The sequence below is a fragment of the Dromaius novaehollandiae genome, chromosome 2 (genome assembly GCF_036370855.1).
Source record: "Dromaius novaehollandiae isolate bDroNov1 chromosome 2, bDroNov1.hap1, whole genome shotgun sequence".
NCBI classification, from domain to species: domain Eukaryota; kingdom Metazoa; phylum Chordata; class Aves; order Casuariiformes; family Dromaiidae; genus Dromaius; species Dromaius novaehollandiae.
This window is the reverse complement of record NC_088099.1, coordinates 157,679,904-157,700,597: the sequence shown is the minus strand read 5'-3', so window position 1 is coordinate 157,700,597 and position 20,694 is coordinate 157,679,904. Positions and strand designations below refer to the sequence as shown.

The following is a 20,694-nucleotide window of genomic DNA, read 5'->3' as shown; positions in this document are numbered from 1 at the left end:
TTAGCCTGTACCAGACAGTGGTACATTTGGAAAGGTCACTGTAAAATGCTTTAATCTTAATTAAGCAAGTGCATTTGGGTATAGTTGAACACCTGAAGAACATGACAGCTCTCTTCCTGGAGCTGAATAGCTTATTTAAATGCCAGATTTGAAGTCAGCATTGCCTATGGCTTATACTTGAACAGTGTAAAGCTTGCGTGAGAAACTTTCTGGTTGGGAGCACGGAGTAGCTCTCGGGTGAACACCCGACCTGGTCAGTGCTGCTGAACCTACACGTAGCGTATGGGGGAGACAAACTGAGGTCTGGGAGGGATCAAGTAGTGTGGTGGTGGCAGTAGTACGATCCTAGTATAGTGGTGTTTGATTTAGGAGGAGGATGATAAAAGGATCCACTGGAGCCGGAGTGAACCTACGTTGTGGGAATAACGTGGGAAAAGATTATGCAGTTGGATTTTAAAACTCCTGATTTGATGGGGATGAAAGCAAGGTGTTAGATGAAGAGAAAAGCAGGTAAAGGAGGAAAAGAGAAGTGTTGGTGTATTGTCAAATTGCAGAGGACTGTTGAAGTCTTTATTGTTAGTGTATTCTTGAAATAGCTTTCCCCAGACAGTGAAGTGGAGGGAAACTAGATGTGAATTTGTTTCTGCATGTAGAAATTAGGAAGCAGATAGGATTTTGCATTTCAGGAGATTCTATTGCTTGAAATAACATGAAGTTAGAAAAGGGGAAATAGTTCATTATGACTATTCAATTTTCCATGTAAATTAAGAAATGGTCCTAATTTAGACCTTAAACAAAACCAGAAATGCACCATTAGTGCATTAATTACCACCAGGTGTTTGCTTCTCCTAAGCTTCCTCTCTAAATAAGTTTCCCAAGGGTTTGTTCTTGATTAGAGAGGAGAGGTCAGTAGAGACATGTTCCTGAAAATGAGGGAAGTCAAATACTGACCTTGAGTCACTATCCACAGCTTCCTGAAAGGTAACCGCTGGGTCTTCCACTGGTTTCAGAGGGATATTGGATGAGACTCTTCATTAGGATCTGGTCTCCTGGGGAAACCTTGCCCAGGAAGCTCTGTCTAGTATACGAGGAAGGGAAAGGGTTAAGAAAGCAATACTATATTTGAATGGAAAATGTAGCAAACGAAGGATGCAAGTGATCAGAGATAGCTGCAGTCTTTTTGTAGGTTAGTGGGACAATAGATGGAAAATAAAATCATACAGTCTAGTGGCCCAAAATGTAGCTTTTTCTGTATCCCCATTGGAATTCATTATATCCCACACCAAGCAGAGAGACACTGTTGAAGAACGAGCCATAGGACAATGTCTGAGACACCAGCCATCAGGCCACTTGTGTATAATGGTCATCTGAGGAACTGGTTGTTACCATGCAAAGCACCGGTTTAGGTTTCTGCTAATACTGTTAACTTTAACTTCTTTCTTAGAAGAGATGGTTTGAGAGCTGAACACAACTACAGTTACGACAGCCTTGAGGGGGAAAAAAAATCAACCTCCTGCGATTAAAATAGCTAAAATGAAAGAATTTAATTTTAAAAATGATTCAACTGATAAGTTCAAAAATCGCACAGTGAAGTTTCTCACTCGGAGCGATGTGGGGTCGACGTCGTTCTGCCCAGCCTTTGCCCGCCCGTGCTCCCTGGGGGCATGTTGCACGGGAGGGGTGTGCACCTAGAGCAAGCGCTCAGGTTTGGAGACTTTCTGCCCTAGCAGTGACTGTGCGGTTCCTGTTCTCGGCGCTTCTGCTGAGAAGCAAAGGGTGGTCTGTGCTTCCCAACTGTTCAGTTCAAGGCAGTTTCTGCAGTCTGATCCAGGTAGCGTTTGCCTCCCTGATGCTTTTTTATGTTTTCCCTTCAAGAGTTCAGTATTCTGCTGCCTCCCTCTCCATCGTTTTCTCACTTTTGTAATCCTCCTTTGGCGATACCTGAGCCTCCCTTGGCCTGTGCCATGTGAATTTCTTAAGACGAGGTCCCATTTCCCTACCACTGCCTCCTGCCTTTCCTTCCACTACCGAGATGGTGTCCCCGATGGTATCTTGGTTCATCCTTTGCCTACTTACGTCTATTGCAAATGGCCGTATGGAGTTTGGGGCAGCCCCTTCTTTCATCTCCTGGACCAGGAGGCCTGATGAGGTTTGGTTCTTTGGTTCACAGGAGGAGTCAGTGGCTGATCCTGGCATGCTGGGCAGGAGACTCTTTGCAGCCACTGAGCGGTGGCAGGTTTGCTTGTGCTTCTCAGAAATGTCACCTACTTCTTGCCAGAGCTGGCATGTAGCTGAATAATGTCCAATGAACCGTCCCAGCTTCTGATCACAAGGATGCTATTGCAGGTATCCTCCCATCTACTGTCTGTATCCCAGTCCACCCATGGGTAGAAAAACCAGCAAAAGCCCATTTAATTGCAGTAACAAGTTAACCGTTTCCAGTCTTTTTTTCCTCTATATATCAAGTAAGTTGAGCAAATCCTTGCATCTGCAGAATTTGTGGTTGTAGTCTTTCTCCCTTTATTTGCTTTATGCAGTGTTATTGCTAGCTCATTTATGAGCCATTTCCACCATTGCTTGACATAATCTCCTGAAGTTTCTGGCCTGTAAACAGGAACAGTCTGTTAGGTGTAAACTCCAAACTCTCATTTGTCATCATCAAGGCATCTGCAGAAAACAAGCTGGTTTGATACGGCCTTTGGAACGCAGGTTCCTTCACTGTCCTGTCACATGCAGAATACTTAGACCCTGGATGTTTTTTTCAACAGTTCTTTTGGGTTATGAGCTTGAGCTTCAGAAAGCATTTTTGAAATCACATTTTTCTCATTTTTTTCTGAATGGGAGCGTGTGCTCTCATGGGGCTTTTCACATAGTTTCTTTTGCTGAGCTGCCTAGAACGTTAGGCAGCACTTGGAGTTTTAGAACAAAAAAGAATTTCCCAAAATGTGTTTTTCTCTAAGGATAGACAAAAAACAGCCTCCTCACTGTTCAGTGTACTGTGATGGAATCAACCGGAGCTCGTGTTTGTCAGATACATTATCTTTGGAGGTTTTTCTCCTGCAGTGGGTGTTTCTTTAAATCAAGAAAAATGTGACAAGTTGCAGAAAACATCAAACCAGTACATCACAAAGTGCCCCCGTAGATACTTTGCACTTCTGTGCTTTCTAGTTACATGTCATCATTTTTTTGCAGTTTCTTTCTCTCTTGTGTTCACCTCAACTCTTACTGTACTTTGAGTACAAGCCTTGTTAGCTGAGCTTGCTTGTACCCTAAAGGCATTTGTGAAGTCACCTGCCGATCTGATGTGCTGTCAACGTAAGACAGGATGTGCATCCTTTTAGCCTTTTTTTATTTCTTCTTCCTTTTTTTTGCCTTTGCAAATTTTCACAGCACTTACCCAAATCCACAGTTCACTAATAAGGTCAAGCTGCTGATCCTATATTGGCTTCTCAGCAGCCCCTGTAGTCTTCACCAAAATCCATGTGGCGATGGTGTCCCATCTCAGGAGACCAACATCCTCTCTTGCTTTGGCAGTTAGCTGTTATTTCTATGTAGCTTTTAGTGGGCTGCAAAATGAGTTTTGGGTGTTAGCAGCTATTCTCTCTCTACGTTACTTCTTATCCAGCTATCATGTTCTTTGCATACTCACAGCAAGACCTCACCTAAGGTTACTGGTGGCGTTTTTATTTCAGATGAGATTTCCTCTACCCCTTCAAAATTTCACTCCTTGAGATCTGAGGCCTTGCTACACAACCTTGGTATGAGAGCACGTTTCTGGAAATCTCAGCCATTTGTCTCTACTGTCATAAATAAAATGCCAGGGGTGGCCTTAGACTTGCTTTACAGGTCTTGGACTACAGCAGGATGAATTAAAGTGGTGCTAGTGCTGGATTTTCTGGCAGCAAGCAGAGTTTGTTGCTGTCCTGACAACTTGGCCTGTGTTCTTGATGATTTCAAAGGACCCAGCTGGACCTGTGCACAAAACCTCTACTGAGGGTGATGCCGCTTTCAGGAGGGAGAGATACAATAGCATTGTACTTGGTAAAATGGTCCATGTGGTTATTCACATACGAGTCAGGCCTGCTTGCTAGGAGCTGAGTGTTTCAGGGTGTTTTGCCTTATATGCATATTCAGTGTCCTGCGTTTTCCTTCCTTCTCCTTTCAAGTCCCTGATATTTTCTGTCTCTGCCGTGAAGAGGTGGCAGGCACAGGCAACCATTCATGCGGCCACCAGCAGGTACCTTCGTAGTGACTGCTGGGCAGAAAAGTGTGAGTTAGAGTACTTTTAATGTATGCATACTACCCACAGAGGCTCATGCATACAGATAATGCACTTTGGAAAACTCCAGCGTTGGTAAGTATCATTTCTTTCTCTGTTCCGTAATATTCAAACTCACACTAGCTTTCACAAGTGCTTTTGCAGCTCAAAATATCCGAGAACTTGTGGATGTAAGCGGCGTTTGCTGCTCCGTGTTTTAAATCTAAACTTTGTGTCCTTGACGTATGGACAACCTGCTTTTCTGTATAAATGGGTTGTCGTGGTATAGTGCATGTTTGGACTGTAGGTTTCCTCAGTTCCCTCAGCTCTTTGCTCTGAGACGCCTAACACGACTGAGCTGCTGAAATTGCAATGAGGAGTCGAGCGATCCCTCGACTTCCTCATTCGCAAGCAGCATGCCAAGTTCTCGCATTAAGCAATGGGCTTGTTGTTTCTCTTATAGATTTCCTGAACATTAGCAATGATTTTGAGCAGTATATAATTGATTTTTTTTAACCCTAACCCTCTGCTTCTCTCATCCTTCCCTTTCTCCTGTGTGTGTCTCTGTGTCTGTGCTTTTTGTCTCTTTTTTGTTTGTGTTTTATTTTTTCTTTTCGGTGGCTTGTGTATCCTTTCCCTGCGTTGTTGCGGTGCTGTTTTATGCTGCAGAATTCGTCCAGCTCTGCCTCTTCCGAAGCCTCTGAAACCTGCCAGTCAGTGAGCGAGTGCAGTTCCCCCACCTCAGTCAGCTCAGGCTCCACCATGGGGGCTTGGGCCTCCACAGATAAGGTGAAAAACTTCATCTCAAAGATGTACAAACCTATTAGCTCGTTACCCAAACCCAGCAACATCTGAACAACAAGCGTGCATGGGACGCAGCCAGGATTCCTCCCTGCGGAGATGAGAATAGGAACTGTTACGCAGTCCCTGAAAAGCAAATATGTTTGGATAAACCACAGTGACACTCCCCTTTAAAGTAGCTGATGGGGGATGCTACAAATCGGGGTTTTGCAAAGAGATAAAATTTTCTGAAAGTTCATCGTCCACCTTTTCTGCTTAAAGAGACTGAAACGCTGCCTAAACACAGCTGGTCACCTGCCAAGGGGCCGCTCATCCAGGTCATGCTGTTGGTGGGTTCTCCCCTCTCTCCCGTTAGGTAGCCTGCGTTACGCTCTTGAGGAATTTGGGTGTGTTTTTGAACAAAAAAAAGAAAAAAAAGAAAATGCACAGTGCTAGAGCACGGTTGGAATAAATCATGGGGGATACGCTCTAAATTGGGGGAGACAGTGACAGCGGTATCCATTCTCATCTGGTAAATCCTTGCTGTTTTTTTTCTTCCATACCATCACGTGGCTACAATGTCATTTTCGAAGGCCGTATGCTTTTCCTCTCTGTCCAGTTACGCAGAAGAAACGCCACCATTGCAAACGCCTTCCGTGTTGGAAATGCTTTGTTTCTGTGTCCGCAGTCTGCAGAGCAGCTAAACTGCCAGGGCTCGTTCGCGGTGTGCCGCTTCCCTGGACAGAAGGCAAAGCTGCCGGGCCTGGCGACGGTGACTGCCACATTGATGTCTGAAATTTGTTATACCAAATAACAATTTTCAAACAATCTCTCTTCTGAGCCAAGCATTGTATCAATTTTGTGTTGTTTATTTGCAGCAAAGCAAATTTTTGGTTTGTTTTAAGATAACAGACTTTTTTTTCCCTAGAGCATCAAAGTCATCAAAGTTTCATATTCATTCTGTTTATATTAATTTCTGTTTTTTTGTTTGTTTATTTGTTTCATTTCCAGTTGTCTAATGGGTTTTATCACTGTAGTTTATCAAGTGACCCATCCGTAGCTTCAGTTGGTGCAGGTCCTTTCCCTCATTTCCCGCCTGTCTCCCGCGCGTGGACTCGGGCTCCCTCAGCCCTCCTTCCAGACTACGTTCATTATTACACCATTGGGCCAGGCATGTTGCCATCATCTAAGATCCCTAGCTGGAAGGTTTGTGTTCCTTTTGTTGTGGCCGTCCTCACCTCCTCCTACCAGCACTGCGCTCGCGGCAGTTGCTCCCTCTTGATCCCTGTAATTGCCTGTTGATTTGCTGTTTAACATCCCTCTGTATGGGCGCTGCATGGTGGTAATCGTCTAGAGAGCTAAAATAAGGGTAGCAAGCGTTTCTGAATGATCTTGTCTATTCTGGTACTTCCTAAAATATATGAAAACTGACAACACCTAGAGAGGGAAGTCTGGAGCAGACGTGACATTGTCGAAAGCACTCTGGGCTCTATTCAGCGAGAAGAGCTGGTTTAGCACACTCACGTGAGCGGCGAAGTGCAGGCTTGACATCTCGTGTGCGTTTAGTGCAATCGTACGTTGAACAACACGAGGTTCCCGCTGGAGCTGTTGCGCTTCGCCCCTCCCGCAGCCGCAGGCAGGCATGCTCTTGTAGACCCAGCTGGGGTGGCTTAAGAAGTCCCCTGCCCCCAGTCGCTGGACGCAGGTATTGATTTATGCTGTGCTGTCCAGACTGGAAGCGTTCACACAGCTCATTTTGGTGTCTTGGGGGATACAGTCCCAAATGTCGGAGAGCAATAACCTCTTTGAGTCGCTCCAGCTGGATCTGCAAGGGTCTCTCTTTGCATCGCACCACCTCTGCTCTGCTCTGCCCTGGCCTGGATATGCAACGCGCTTTGCGCTCTGGTGGGACCTTTCTATAAATGTAAAATGGGAGATATCTCCTTGCAGACTCCTGAATCGCCCTCTCCAGCACTTGGAGACTGAGACGTGCACAGGGTGGCCACGGTGATCACGGGCTCCAGTGTTACTAGTTGTGCCCATGCTAGAAACACTTTGCCAGTCTGTTTTGCAGCAAAACACAGCAAAGACAAAGCTGTTCAGGCAAAGCTGAGTTTTGCATGGCTTAAACTGAGATATCCACCTACACAAGAGGCTTCTGTCCGTGCAGCTGCCTTGTGCTTCCCCTAGTGAGACACATCTCAGTAAAAGCTAAAGCATGGTCTTAGCTTGTCATTAATTTAATCACAAGGCTGTGTGGAGGCTGGTCAGCAGCCAGCTGCTGCCAGCGGTGGGGCGTGAGGTGCCTTCTGCTTCTATTTATTTATTTATTTATTTTCAGGCACCCCTGGTGTTGGTGAGGGAAGACTCGCTCATGCCTCTAGCAGATAGTGCTGGGGGAGCTGCCGCTTCGCGGCGACTCTGGCCCCCCGCGCAGGTCCCTGGTGGATCCTGCTCTTCGTGCACAACGTGCAATTTCCAGGCGGCCGCAGGGCGTTGCTTAATAGAGCCCGAAGTGAACGTAGGCCTAGTGGCCTGGGGAGTTTGCTTCAAATTCAGTGTCAGTAATTCAGAGTGAAGTTAGTCCTTCTTCAGTGCAGGTCATTAATCTAGATTTCAGCTAGTGAGCAAGCTGAGAGATTACCCTGACTAAGTTTGCACCTCTAAATGTGTATCAAAAATCTATTTAGGACTAGTTTTTCGAAGTTGCCAGCATGCGTAACGACACATAGTATTAGAGCTTGCATACACCTAGGACTGTTAAATCACTAATTGGAAGCTTAGGTGTATTTGCTGCTGTGTGCAAGTTTACACATGTGGTTTCTGTATTTGAACTTCTGAAAATATAGTCTTTAAACACAATGGGCCTTCATCTAAAGAAAGTTATAACACTCAAATGTTAAATATCTTCATATAAGGAAGTTTAGGTAGATTAATAAATTTAGGTTCCCTTTAATAAAGGAGATAGCTTTTTTATAATAAAACATTTTTAATATCTTCAAAATTAATTTACATCTGGCCTTATTCAGAAGGGCACCTCCAATTTGATGCATAAATCTCTTGCGTTAAAATTGTCCTATTACATAGCTTTATTTATAGTTAAAGTACAGCGACTACCATAAGCTGTCCCTAACAAACACGTTTCCTTAGGACTGGGCCAAACCAGGCCCGTATGACCAACCCACGGTGAACACGTTGCAACGTCGCAAAGAAAAGCGTGAGCCGGACCTTAACGGAGGAGCCCAGAGCGGACCAGCGGCGCCCACTGAGGAGGCCCAGAGACCCCGGAGCATGACGGTGTCGGCCACCATGAGGGTGAGGCTCAGACTGTGAATGTGCTGCTTGGCGCAGAGGAAAGGGATGTGCTAGCTCCTTGCTGGTACTTTCCTGCTGCATTGCGTGTTGGCACATCTCTTTGCAAGGGGTGGGACCTGTGTGGTGTTGGTATGGGGGGTGGAAGTTGTGTGGGCACGAGAGATAACGCTGTTGAGGATATCAGCATTTGTAGAACAAAGGCATCCAAAAAACCCCATTTCTAGACTGTAGTAAATTGTTGGACACAATCCTGTTGGGTTGGGACGGAGATGAGCTCTGCTCAGGAGGGGAGAGGATTAAAAGCTCAGTGAAGACTGGCTAAACCTTGTGTAAGTAACGGCTCTCCTTCGTGCGTGTGCAGCAGGGGGAGGAGATGGAGGCCTGCGAGGAGCTGGCCCTGGCCCTGACGAGAGGCCTGCAGCTGGACACGCAGCGGAGCAGTCGGGATTCCCTGCAGTGCTCCAGCGGCTACAGCACCCAGACGACCACCCCGTGCTGCTCGGAGGACACCATCCCATCTCAAGGTGCCCAGTTCTGTGTTCTGCTGTCCAGGCGCCGCTCCTCCCGAGCGCTGGGCGCAGGCTGTGGCGGGTGCTGGCCCCTCGGGAGCGGGGAGGAGCGTTCCTGCAGCCATCGCTGGCCTTGGAGGTGGCAGCTGAGGGGAAGGAGATGGACTTCACTTTCCTGAAGTTTTTTCCAGCTCAAAATGCAATCTTGATTTATTAACCAAATAGGGACTTGGATTGCTAGATAGTGCACTGAACTTTTGTATTTTATGCTATGTTACTAGAAAGAGTTTTAGCTTAAGGATACTATTAAAGAGAATGCTGGAATTATATTTAGTGGGTTAAGCAGAACATCACTGGGTTTGCATCGTGCACTTCTTGTGGTGGCAAGATCCTTTCTGGGCTATTGTCTTAGCAAATATGCGCTCATAACCTTTGCTTTCTTGCTCTGTCAGTAACTCTGAATCTGCTCTTGGTTTCCCTTCACGAGCTTTTATTTCCTACATAAGCAGAAATCATTGTAATTGGGGAAAAAAGTCCATTGGAGACCTTAACTGGGCATGTCTGGGAACTTACAATAAGGTCTTGAATTTTTGGTACCCGTTTTCGGAACTAACAGCAAGGTGAGAGAGGCTGAGTTTGATGATATTTGGAGTTCGGCAACCGTGGTGTTTGCTCAGCTGCGGTCAGCTGTGCTGTGCAATTGCAGAGGCCTCGCCTGGCTCAGCCGCTACACGGAAAGGAAGGACCCGGATGTAATTATTAATGCTCAGGCTGAGTTTTCAGAGCTGTCAGGTGTGATTTACTTTGTTTGCAAAATAAACATATTTGCTGCTGAAATCACTAGTGCACAGTCCCCTAAGCCCCACAATGCCCTACTTTTTGGTCACTGACAGTTCTCAGTATTTGTATCTACGGTAGTAGCATATGGCTTGAAGATTTTTGAAGGTTTTAAGTCTGTTCGGTAGCAAACATTGAGTCTTCATTACTTAATTAGTTCTTTTTAGAGGAGGTACTGAAGAGAGAACCGTTCCTTGTTCTCTCTCATGAGAGATGTTGGCACTCCGCAGCTTTAGGTTCAAACTGCTTTAGTGCCTGGCTTCAGTCACTTAGTGTGAGAATCTTGATCTCAGTATTTCAGGCTTCCTTCCTTCCTGCTACAGGTGAACCCTTTCTTAGTTAGTATCGCCCTCCAGGCTTTTTAGGTTACAGACACATACAAATACTTGAGACTTAAGTGACACGACACAGCTGTCTTCTCCAGCTCGTTCCTAACAGTGTCTTTTGGCATCAGTTTCAGATTATGATTATTTCTCTGTGAGTGGTGACCAGGAGACAGAGCAGCAAGAGTTTGACAAATCTTCCACCATCCCGAGAAACAGTGACATCAGCCAGTCCTATCGCAGAATGTTTCAGACCAAGCGTCCTGCCTCCACTGCAGGTCTGCCGACCACGCTCGGACCCGTCATCGTCACCCCTGGCGTCGCCACCATCAGACGGACCCCTTCCACCAAGCCTTCGGTCAGACGCGGTACCATCGGGACAGGTCCGATTCCGATCAAGACGCCGGTGATTCCCGTCAAAACGCCGACGGTCCCCGATATGCCGGGGGGGCTGCCCGGGGCCCTCGCCGGCACGGAAGAATGCGCCGAGCAGAGTCCCGAGTCTCCGGCGGCCGGCGAGGGCGGGCAAGTCACCAGCATGCCCTCTTCCTCGTGGAGCGGGCAAGCGTCGGTGAACCCGCCGCCGTCGAGCCAGAAACTGAGCGCTGCCGAGGAGCAGAGGCAAACGGTTGCCGAGAGCGAGGGCGAGGAGAGCGAACGGGATGGCGGGAGCGCCCTGACACCCACCAGCCAGCCGGAGCTGGAGCCCGGGGAGCTCAGTCCCGGGGATGTCCCGCAAGGCGAAGATATGCTGAACGCCATCCGGCGCGGTGTCAAACTGAAGAAGACGACCACAAACGATCGCTCAGCACCTCGTATTTCCTAGGAGCGAAGCAGCTGCCAGAGTACTAGCCGCCGAGAAGGAACTGTGAGGAAAACTAATTTGTCTCTATCCATTCCAATCTGTAATCAGTGAATTTTTTAGGATACTCGGTAACAGACAGTCTGAAAGTACTCTAAAAGAAAACAAGGTGAAAGAGCATAGTAAGACATAATCTTCACTGGTGTTTTAATTTGTAAATATCAATGATTTTGTTTCTGCATTTTTTTGATCTAAGTTACACTTTTAATTTTTTCTGAAGGTGCCAAATCCCATTTACCTTTTTTATAACTCTTTGTAAAGTTTTGAATCATAGGAGAAAAAAAAATGTTGAGTAGTTAACTTCAGCAAAGGGATTTAATGAATTTGGCTTTTTTGCAAGCTTTTGTAGAGCGCCTTGTAATAGTGAGGTTAAAAAGAAAAAAAACAGTGGGACTTATTTTAAAGTTTAAGTCAAGCAGTAAGGAATTAGATCCTCATTTAAGTATTAAAAAGTTTGAAAAGCAGGAATAAAAATTGATAATAAAAGCAATATATAATGCAAGGAAGAAACCTGCAGTTGGTGTAGAGTATTTGGGGGTAGTGGGGGGAGGGAGATGCCATCAAAATAGCAGATGCTGTTGCACAAAAGTAGGCTAGTAGGATTAATTACTAGTAGCTTCATGGTAAATGCATCAGAATAAGCCATACTGGATTGCAGTGTTTTGTTTTGTAGGGTGTTTTAAAGACTTCGGGTTTTTTCCACGTTTCTTTTTGACTGCACAGCAGCAACTCTCAGTCACGTGCATGCAGCCTTAACTGTGTAGGCTTGGTTCTTCCACCTTCACTTTCTGTTCCACTCATCCTTTCACCGAATACAAACAAGGTCGACAGGCTCAAGGCAGTTACAAATGCGAAAACATTTTTAAAATGCAAGCAGGGAGTTCTTAGATACTATCAAAATGCCTTTTTCTGACTGTGCCCAGCAGGCTGGGCACCTTGGAAAACCCAAATATTTTGAGAAAACATGTACCAATTTGACAGGTGTAACCAGCTTGTGATCTAATAAACCGCAAATGTTTCTTTCCAATACAGGGGCTTGTTTTTCTTACCTTCTTTTAAATGGCAGTCGATTGGCTTTTATTAAATACTGAAAAGAAAGGGGTGAAGGGTGGGGGGAGGGGAGAGATACTGTTTTTTATTTGATGTTCCTGGGAGTCTGACCACTATATTCTCTTTTTTTGTATTTTAAGTCATGTTTTTTGGAACGCTGTTGATAGAACTATAAGAGTTGGATTTTTTCCTTAAAGTAAAAGCAAGCTATTGCCGCAATACCCGTCTCCTAAAGCCGATAGAAATATGCAGACAGTCCGAAAGGACGCGGTCTGCCCGCCCGCAGCAGGCCCACGTGCGGCTGGGTACCGACTTGTACGTCTGGGATTGTTTAAAACTGCACCAGATACTCTGTAAGGAGCTAGTTCCCACCAAATCCTCTGCAGATTTCTGTTGGCTCTAGGCTTGCCTACATAACCTCTTATGCTTTAATACATAACTGCATTGGACGTGAAACTTCTAGTAACTGTGTAGTCGCTGTGTTTGATATAACATTTTACACTGCTGTGGTTGCTAACATTTTTTTTTGTTATGGCTTAAAAGCAAAAAGAAAAAAAAAGAAAAAAGGCATGATTCTTAGAAAATATTAAACCTTCCTTTCTTTGAAAAACAAGCTCCTTATTACAGAATATTATAAACAGTAGTGCCTGTGGTGTAGCCCACCAATCTTGATACAGTAGCTGATGCATTGTGCAAATGAGGCTTTGAGATGGTTTTTGCATAAACAAGAACTGCTAGGAGATAATCTCAATAGTTAAAAGTGTTATTTAAACCTTTGAAATAAATGGATGTAACTGTACCTGAGTACAGCTTTTCACTTGTTTAGTTCTTAAACGTTAGTATAATCAGTAAAATTTAATATAAAATGTTGCCAAATTCAATGTAGAAAGAATGTGACAAAACACTTTGGATAGTTCTATTGTTTGTGTTTTTGCATATTGTAAAAGCAGTGTCACAGCTAAAAAATAAAATGTTTCTAATGGTAAATTATTGTGGTTTAGTTGCTAGTTTGTACTGAGAGTTGACCTCTCCCTGTGCAGTTTTTTGTTCTAAACTGGTATAAATAATTGCTGTAAGTGTGTCTCCCTTCTACATTGTAATGATTGCTTAAGCCTACATTATGAATAAAGAACTGCTGGAAAACTTCTGTATTTCAGTTTTTAAAAAAAACTTTCTGCTTCCAGAGCTTTGGATATCAATGTTTTCCTTCATCAAACTTCTCAAGATCATGCAGATTCCATCTGAACTCCAGCCACCAGTTTCATACACATAACAGAAGCAAGAGAGATTTCAAAAATAATTGCTTATAGTTACATTTTACTAATGCACGCTGGAAAGGGCAGTTGAAGTAACACAGCAAAGATACAGAGCTAATGATGGAAATTCCCATTAAATACTGATTACATTTCTCTGTCCCTTGCTGTTATTATCTGGCCAGGAAGCACAGATGACATGTTTGTGCATCTGCTCCAGTAATGGACTGCAATTCCTTTTGCCAGAGGAGGGAAATTGCTGCTGTCAACACCACACACGCTTATGGACAGAATTTATCAAGCACAAGGCAAGTGCTGTCTGCCACATGCCTGAGTGATTGAAGAGTTGCTGTTGAGCCTGCTCAAGAACAAAGGTAGAGAGGAAAGGTATTGTTCCCACTTACAGCTATCACGCAGTGGCCTAATTTATTTCCTTACCACTGCAATAGATCCATTTAGTCCTGAGGTTTCAATTTGTCATGAAGACATTAAAGGAAAACTCAAGGTGGTTTGGCTGGAAATACATTCTGTCCTTAAAAGGATCATATTTTCATTCCAGTGTCTCTCTGTGGCTGTGACTTATTTCACAATTCCATGTACTGCTGGGCCAGGTTCAGTAATTTTGAAGCATATCGCTGATGTTTCTACAATGAATCTCTGATGGGCTTACATTGGCGTATGTGAAATGTTTTGTTTTTGTGCTGGGAGGTGGAGCATGCATCGTCTTAGAGAACGTCAATGAAACCTGCTCAGATGGTTGTAAAAGGCAGGAGAGACTTTTTGCTCAGTTTCCTGGCCAAAAAATTGGCTGTGGTCTGAGTGGCTGTACCTCAACCCTGGTGTGGGGCCCTCTGGCAAGCAAAGGTGCCAGGACAGTCAGGGTACCCAGTTGTGGCCCCAGGTCTGAGCTGAGGGCTGCTTGTCAAGGGCCAGGAAAGATGGCAGTAAACATTTTTGGCCTTTTCTATACAGGCTAACGCAGGTAGCTGTTAAAACAAATCTGCTTTTGCAGTTTAGATAAGGGCAATTTTGCAATTCTGGTATAGCAGATTCTGTGTTAGAAGGCCATGACAAGTTAGGAAAGGGGGCAGCACAGGTTGAAACTCCTAATGTGAACAGGTACCCTCAGTTTTGAAAAGCATTGGTATCTGAGTGGAGAGAAGAAATCAATGCTGGGAAAGGGCAACTGCAGTTTCCACTCCTCAGTTCTGTTACTGCCTCTGGACTAACAGAGGCCAGAGAAGAGCTCCAGCCTCATGGAAGGACTGACACTTTCAAAAGTAGAGTATGTCAGCAAATGAAATCTTTTTTTTTTTTTTTTTTTTTTTTTTTTTACAGATTCAGGCAGACCTTAGCATTTAGGTAGCCATCTTCATTAAGCCTGAAATTTCTAAATAGCAGCCAGATTAAAGCCCTTCATTATACACCAGTTGAATGCAAGTCCTTAAAACAACTGAAGATAGTTGCTTTACCATCTCTTATCTTCAAGTCTTAAGTTGGAGGAGTTCATGGAAAAAATAAGCACGACTTACATGGCTAAGAGTGGTACAGTCAAATAGGTTCTGTAGAATGAAAGTCAGATTAGATAATGTAATAAACCTCTCTTGAAGCCCTAAAAAATGGGAATAGTTACAACAGAAGAGCAATCTCTTCCTATGAGCCTATATCCTGTCTTTTCTCTTATTCCCTGACAGGTTATAGGTGCTAATGTTAGTGAAGTTTCCTAGATCTTACATACATGTTTTTGGCACACAGCTGAAAGTGAACTGCTTTCATCACTAGCTCTTCCTAAGTATCAAGTACTAGAACTGTTGTGATCCATAAGTGAGCATATGAGAACTATATTCCTCAGAATGCGACCTAGCTTTACTGATAAAACTCTATAGACATCTCAAATTCAGTTCGTACAGGCATGAACATTTGTCTGGTGCTGTAGAGCAATTTCAACCATGGCAGCAAGGAAGTATAACATGAAGGTTTGTGTCTAGTAAGGTTTGTTATCCAGGTGCATCCAAAAACTTCTAAAATAGTGTTATTAAGCTGGGAAGGCAAGAAGTCTTTACCTGTAAGCAAAGTAAAAATAAGCAAGGTAAAAATACCTTCCTTCCAGGAGCAACCAAAGCCCTTGCCTGTTGCTGTCAGTATCCTGAAACTCCAGTCCTAGCACAAGCATTCACCACCTTGCCTGCATGTGGTACCAAATTCCAAGTTACCAGGCTGATCCAAATTACTTAATAATTTTCATCCACCTCCTCTAGGACCACCCCCTCCCACCTTCTCTACGTTGGCCAGCAGGCTCTTGCCACTCAGTGTTATTCTCCATTTAGTTACTTATCATTTGATCCAGGCCTCCAACAAGTCTCCTTCTCCTTCTGCCTTAAGCTCATGTTCATTCTCAGGGAAAATACTTTTATTTGGCCAGTTTTTTCCAGTCTCAGGAGTTGAGTTTCCTGTAAAAGCTGGAATATGTAAGAATGAGGATGAATTTCGTAGCAGCCTAGTCTGACATTTTGTTGAACCTGACAGGGGCAATCATCCAAAGAGGCACAGTGGGTGGTTCCTGTTCTGCTACCAGCTCTAATGCCCCAATTAAGCATCAAATTACTTGCACGTTGTTTCCTGCTGTAGCCTGGGCACCTTCTCCTCCCCAACACCCTACACAGGCCATTATTTAACTAGCATTATTTTCCCCTAAGGATCACTTTTTCTGTAACCTTTTCCACTCTAGTCTTTGTGGAGGAAAGATACTGGAATTCTCTTATGTATAAGGAAATTAATCTTGTCATTCTATATTATAGCTCAGTAAGACCAACTACTTCGAAAAAAATTACAAGTGTGTTCAGGGAGTTCTCCAGCCTCATCAGATAATTATATTGCATTAATTTCCTAGCTCTCTACTGACATTGCATCTGTTTTAACTTCTCCAAGGCACTGGTTGCTACTCGTGTGAAAGCAGGGATTATAGCTTCAAGCCAGATATTACGGGTTGGCATTTTCTTTTAAAACAGTTGTATCTTTGAGCACTTAAATTGAAAATTAAATATTTAGGAACTCAGTGCAAGTTCAATGCTTGGCATGATGCAACTGCTCTGTCATCAATACCTGTTCTTGGACAGCCTTTTATACCTCAGCTTTCCCTGCCAAGGGATACAGACTCTCAGGGCACCTTGAAAAAGCCAGAAAGCTGACTGTGCCTTTCTCCCCCTCTTCCTCTGGGACCTCGGGCTCAATGCAAGAAGCAAGGGTAAGTAAGTGGGTAAGTAGGCTTGGCACCTATCTGAGAAGGCTGAAGTATTAACAGAAGTTAAAGTCTGAGTGAAGTACCATCCATAATTTATCTGCAATACCACAAATTCAAGCGACATTAATCTTCACAAGCTATGTTCACCTTTAGCAAACTTGCTCTGGTGTTAAGACTTTTTCACATGCAGGTCAGTGCTCTCATCAACATTACAGGTATATGGTGTAGATACTAAGTCCTCTATTAGAGGCTGCACAAACTGAAGATAATTGTATGCATGCTATAATAGGAGACCAATATATCACAAAAATGCCTTCCATTTTATTTTACGTGGCTTTATTTTGTGTTACTTACAGTAGTATGTTTACTGACATGTCTACTGCTTGCAGAAGATAGACCGCTTTAATTCACACATGAAAGTAATGCTTTTACATAGGACTTTCACGGGGTCTTGTTACATATTGCCACCACAGTGGTGGCAGATGCCCTTCCTTACGAGCTGGAGGCAAGGCTTCAGTTTTTGGACCATCAGGTGGAGTTTCTTCTTCTAACTGCTTAATCTAGAAGACAAAACATACAATTGCTTTAGTACATACCACCACCATTTCCATGTTGTGGATTTCGCTGCTCAGACAGCAAGTGAAACTGGCCCTCATTTTGGAAAAAAAGGACTATGCAGTAACGTCTTCTGTTAAGCTGACAGACACATTTCTTGTTTCTCAATATTCACTTACAAACTCAGTAATCATTGCAGGCTCATATTATGTCATTAAAAAGGAGTTCTAGTGATTTATAAGAAAAGTTTCACTTAGAAGGTCATTATCTCTTCCTAATTCATGTCTGCCATTGCAAATTAAAAACAGACTGTATTCCCTTGCTGCTTTGAAAGCTTCCAGATAATTACAAGTCCTGAACAACCTCCATACAAGTCAGAGAGAGACCTCAGACCACAAGCAGCTTTCTAGAAAAGCACTTTCTTAGATTTTCTATTTCTGCAGGCCACCAACAGCCTGCAGAAATTCAACAGATGTTTCTTGAGGCAGTATAGGTGCTGGCTGTCACTATGCTAATTCTAGTAAAAATGACACATTACATATAATCCAGCCACTTCTCTACAACTGAGCTTAAAATAAGTAAATAAATAATACATTTTTAAAAAATAATAATTAAAAAAAAAATAAGAACATCAGCAACTTTTCCTAACTAAAGCTAAACCTAAGTTGACCAGAAATTATTCTGGATTCCCAAATGTGGAACGCTGTGACAACTGACTTTCGAAAGTGCAACTGAGAAGTGTTCAGAGCTTCACAACACCAGAAGAGGAATGCTCTGGTCATTAATCTCTGTTCATTCCCCTTTGGAATTACCTTTAGCAAAACTGCTACGACAGCCTTGTGATAAAGTTTAACTTAAAATTCCCTTCACATCCTTTAAGAAGCTGTAACTCTGACATCTGCATATGCATTTTAAGTCAAGTCAGTGTTTCATGCTGACAAAAGGTCTAAGTAAGATTGCAGTGGGCATTTGCTGTTCTCATCTAAAATATTTTCCAAGAACACAACTACGTGTAACACAAAACACCTGCACGCTGTAAGAGCTCACTTTGCACAAAACAAGCACTGACCTCTTTATCCCAGCTTTCCAGTTGCAGCTTCTTCCACTGCTCTCGTTTGGCAAAGTAATCAGGATACATTGCCTTCTCAGAAGGATGCCAGAAATCCAAACACCATTCAGGAAGCTGCCAAAAAAAGAGGAAAACACACATGTTCTTGATAAAAATATATGTATGTACGCAATAAAGAATTACATTTGATCGTTGAAACCAGTGTTAAAATGGGTAAATAGGCCATGAAATAAAGTACTACATAAAAACAATTTAAGAGTCATCTGAATTGTTGATCACAAGATACTTATGTCGGGGTCAATGTTTTTAATCTTGGTTTCACAGGTTATCAGAAGTCATAGTGACTTGCTTAAGTCACAGCAGCCCAAAGACTGATCCCAGGTCATCTCAGTTTACTTTAAAGCTCTCCAAGTAACTTAAGGTACAATAATTAGTGGCCTGTAAGATCTCAATTATGATATGACCTCTAAGATGCTCAATCAAAAATAAAAGCAGAATTTAGAATTCTGCAACAACATCACTGAATATTGACAGTTTAAAGATAGGAACATCTACCAAAAAAAAAAAAAAAAAAAAAAAAAAAAATCCACCTTAGGAAGATTAAGAAGTGGCTCCAATACCATCACTCATCCAGTGACATTTACAGTTCCAGTTTCCTGCTGTGCTTCTCACCACTAATTAGGCTTAACAATAATAGCAGAGCTGCTATTAAAAAGATACATATATATATTTTCCACACCCACCCCTCCATATGCAACAAGCACCAACTAAACCCATCAAATACAGGAAGATCTAAAAACTACATTTAAAGTAGCCACATCCACAATAGACAATCACTGATATAGCAACAAACCAAATCCTCATGATGATAGTTCTAGCATAAAAAAACAGAGAAAAGAAGAAAAGAAAACATGAAAGAGTTTATATTTCTATATCAAGACCAGTCTTGACCACTTATTACTTAACCAACATTTTTCCTGCCTGGATTCTTATTCTTTATCATCGTTAGCTCTACTGTTGTTAAATGCCAAAGACTTTGGCATTAACCTCAGCCATTCCTTTCTTCCATACTCTCTCCTAAATCTTCTTTTTTCCACCTCTGATAAACCTATATCAGTTTTTTTCTTCCATATGGCTTCTTACACATACAGACCCGAACAGATCTAGTCTTGAGTATCAGCATTTTCTTCAAAATGCAGAAGAAAAACTGGTGCATACTCCCTCTATATCAACTTTTAAAAAATATACTAAAACAGCCAATGCCAAGAAAGCCAAAACACCGTATTTTTATGTGAAACTAAGGTTTCTTTACTTGTAAATAAAAAAATCTAGAGAAAAAATCTCTAGGAGTACCTTAAATTCTAAGAATATTACTATTTTTAGGCTAACACACCACGGCTCTCAAATACTTATCTAGCACTACAGCATACCAAGGGAAACAACCATCTGTACCCTTGCCCAAACTGCTGGAGGAACAATGGGACTGAGTGAAGTGAAGACAGACCAAGCTGACATCAAAGTTTGGACAGGACCAGAGCGAAACCAAGGCTGTGAACAGATGCCACCATAAAGGGTAGTGCTGCTTCCTCCACCCTTACTCCTCTCACAGCTCTGCCACATTTCACTGGCTCTGTGCAACCCATCACTGAGCAGCTCCAACTTGCTAAAAGGGCAGGTTATTCCAGCAAAAAGAAACTAGCTGTCTTCTGACAGACCAGCAAGTTTCACGTCAGAGGATCAGACAAGCCAGACAGCTTCTCCCATCGAAGCAATAAGACTTTTAACAGCAGTGAGCTATTGATACCGCTGAGTCAAACAGCAGGCGTACAAAAGGCTACTTAAAACACTTTCCATTCACTGAAAAAGGAAAAAGGTAAGCATGTTAGTCCCACACACACTAACACACAATCTCACAGGCCACCTTACCTTGTAACATTCATATCTCTCATAAGAAGTGCCCCCAGGAGAGTCAGGGAAGATGTAAGGCTGAGGATGCTGGTTTGCCCAAAACTCTTCCTCACCTGCCTTCAGCAGCTCTGTTGCCTTCACCATGTCCTTCTCATTCTTGTGTTGGTCAAACCGGTCTCTCAGGAGGACGGCGAAGTAGCGGTACTTGTCTCTACAGAAAGAGGTTACGCATAGTGACAAACGCAGTACGTGTGATGGAGAGAGAAAAGGGGGAGGGGGGGAACCAGATACCAAAATAAAGCATAGCAACCTCACTAGTTATCCCGGTGTAAAGACAGGGCTTGGCCACAGGCCCCTGAGGGACTCCCGTTCTCACAGCGCCCGCCTGCACGGCGGGCACGGGCAGCGACTGAGGAGGCTTCTCCTCCCCACCGCCGCCATGGCCCAGGGGAGGGAAGGAAGGAAGAGGGCGACGGCCCAGCCAAGCCGGGGAACAAAGCAAGAGAGACTGTAGGCCTCTTCGCTCTCCCTGGAGTCCCCTCCCTCCCTCCCTCCCTCACCGGTGGATGCACCAGGACTCCAGGTGCCGCAGGGATTTCTTGTACAGCCGCAGCACCTTCTGCTGGTGCGTCAGGTACGCCGCCATGTCGCGCCGCCCTACCGCTCACCTTCAGGCGGGGCGGGGCGGGGCGGCGAGGCGCGGGGGCTGACGGGAAGCTGGAGGACACCGCCCC

At 43.8% G+C, this 20,694-nt stretch overlaps 2 protein-coding genes across 12 annotated transcripts in view; one reads left to right on the top strand and one right to left on the bottom strand.

Annotated features, from left to right (window-relative positions):
* The window catches only part of MTSS1 (MTSS I-BAR domain containing 1), a 120,216-nt gene extending 107,139 nt beyond the window's left edge, over window positions 1–13,077 (top strand). For 3 of the 11 annotated variants that reach the window (XM_064507851.1, XM_026110134.2, XM_026110135.2), the window contains 5 exons: window positions 4,928–5,047; window positions 6,050–6,244; window positions 8,189–8,353; window positions 8,715–8,877; window positions 10,154–13,077. In XM_064507851.1, coding sequence (XP_064363921.1) covers window positions 4,928–5,047; window positions 6,050–6,244; window positions 8,189–8,353; window positions 8,715–8,877; window positions 10,154–10,848 — 1,338 coding nt within the window. In that variant the 3' untranslated portion in view covers window positions 10,849–13,077. The remainder of the gene's footprint in view (window positions 1–4,927; window positions 5,048–6,049; window positions 6,245–8,188; window positions 8,354–8,714; window positions 8,878–10,153) is intronic. The other 8 variants (XM_026110139.2, XM_026110140.2, XM_026110136.2 and 5 more) reach the window with 5 other exon arrangements.
* A 3,670-nt stretch (window positions 13,078–16,747) lies between these two features.
* On the bottom strand, window positions 16,748–20,685 carry NDUFB9 (NADH:ubiquinone oxidoreductase subunit B9). Its single transcript, XM_064507858.1, has 4 exons — window positions 20,521–20,685; window positions 19,979–20,171; window positions 18,053–18,166; window positions 16,748–16,988 (listed from the first exon to the last, which is right to left on the bottom strand). The coding sequence occupies exons 1-4, from the start codon at window positions 20,604–20,606 to the stop codon at window positions 16,857–16,859; spliced, it is 525 nt and encodes a 174-aa protein (XP_064363928.1). The 5' UTR covers window positions 20,607–20,685; the 3' UTR covers window positions 16,748–16,856.
* Between the last annotated feature and the right edge of the window lie 9 nt (window positions 20,686–20,694).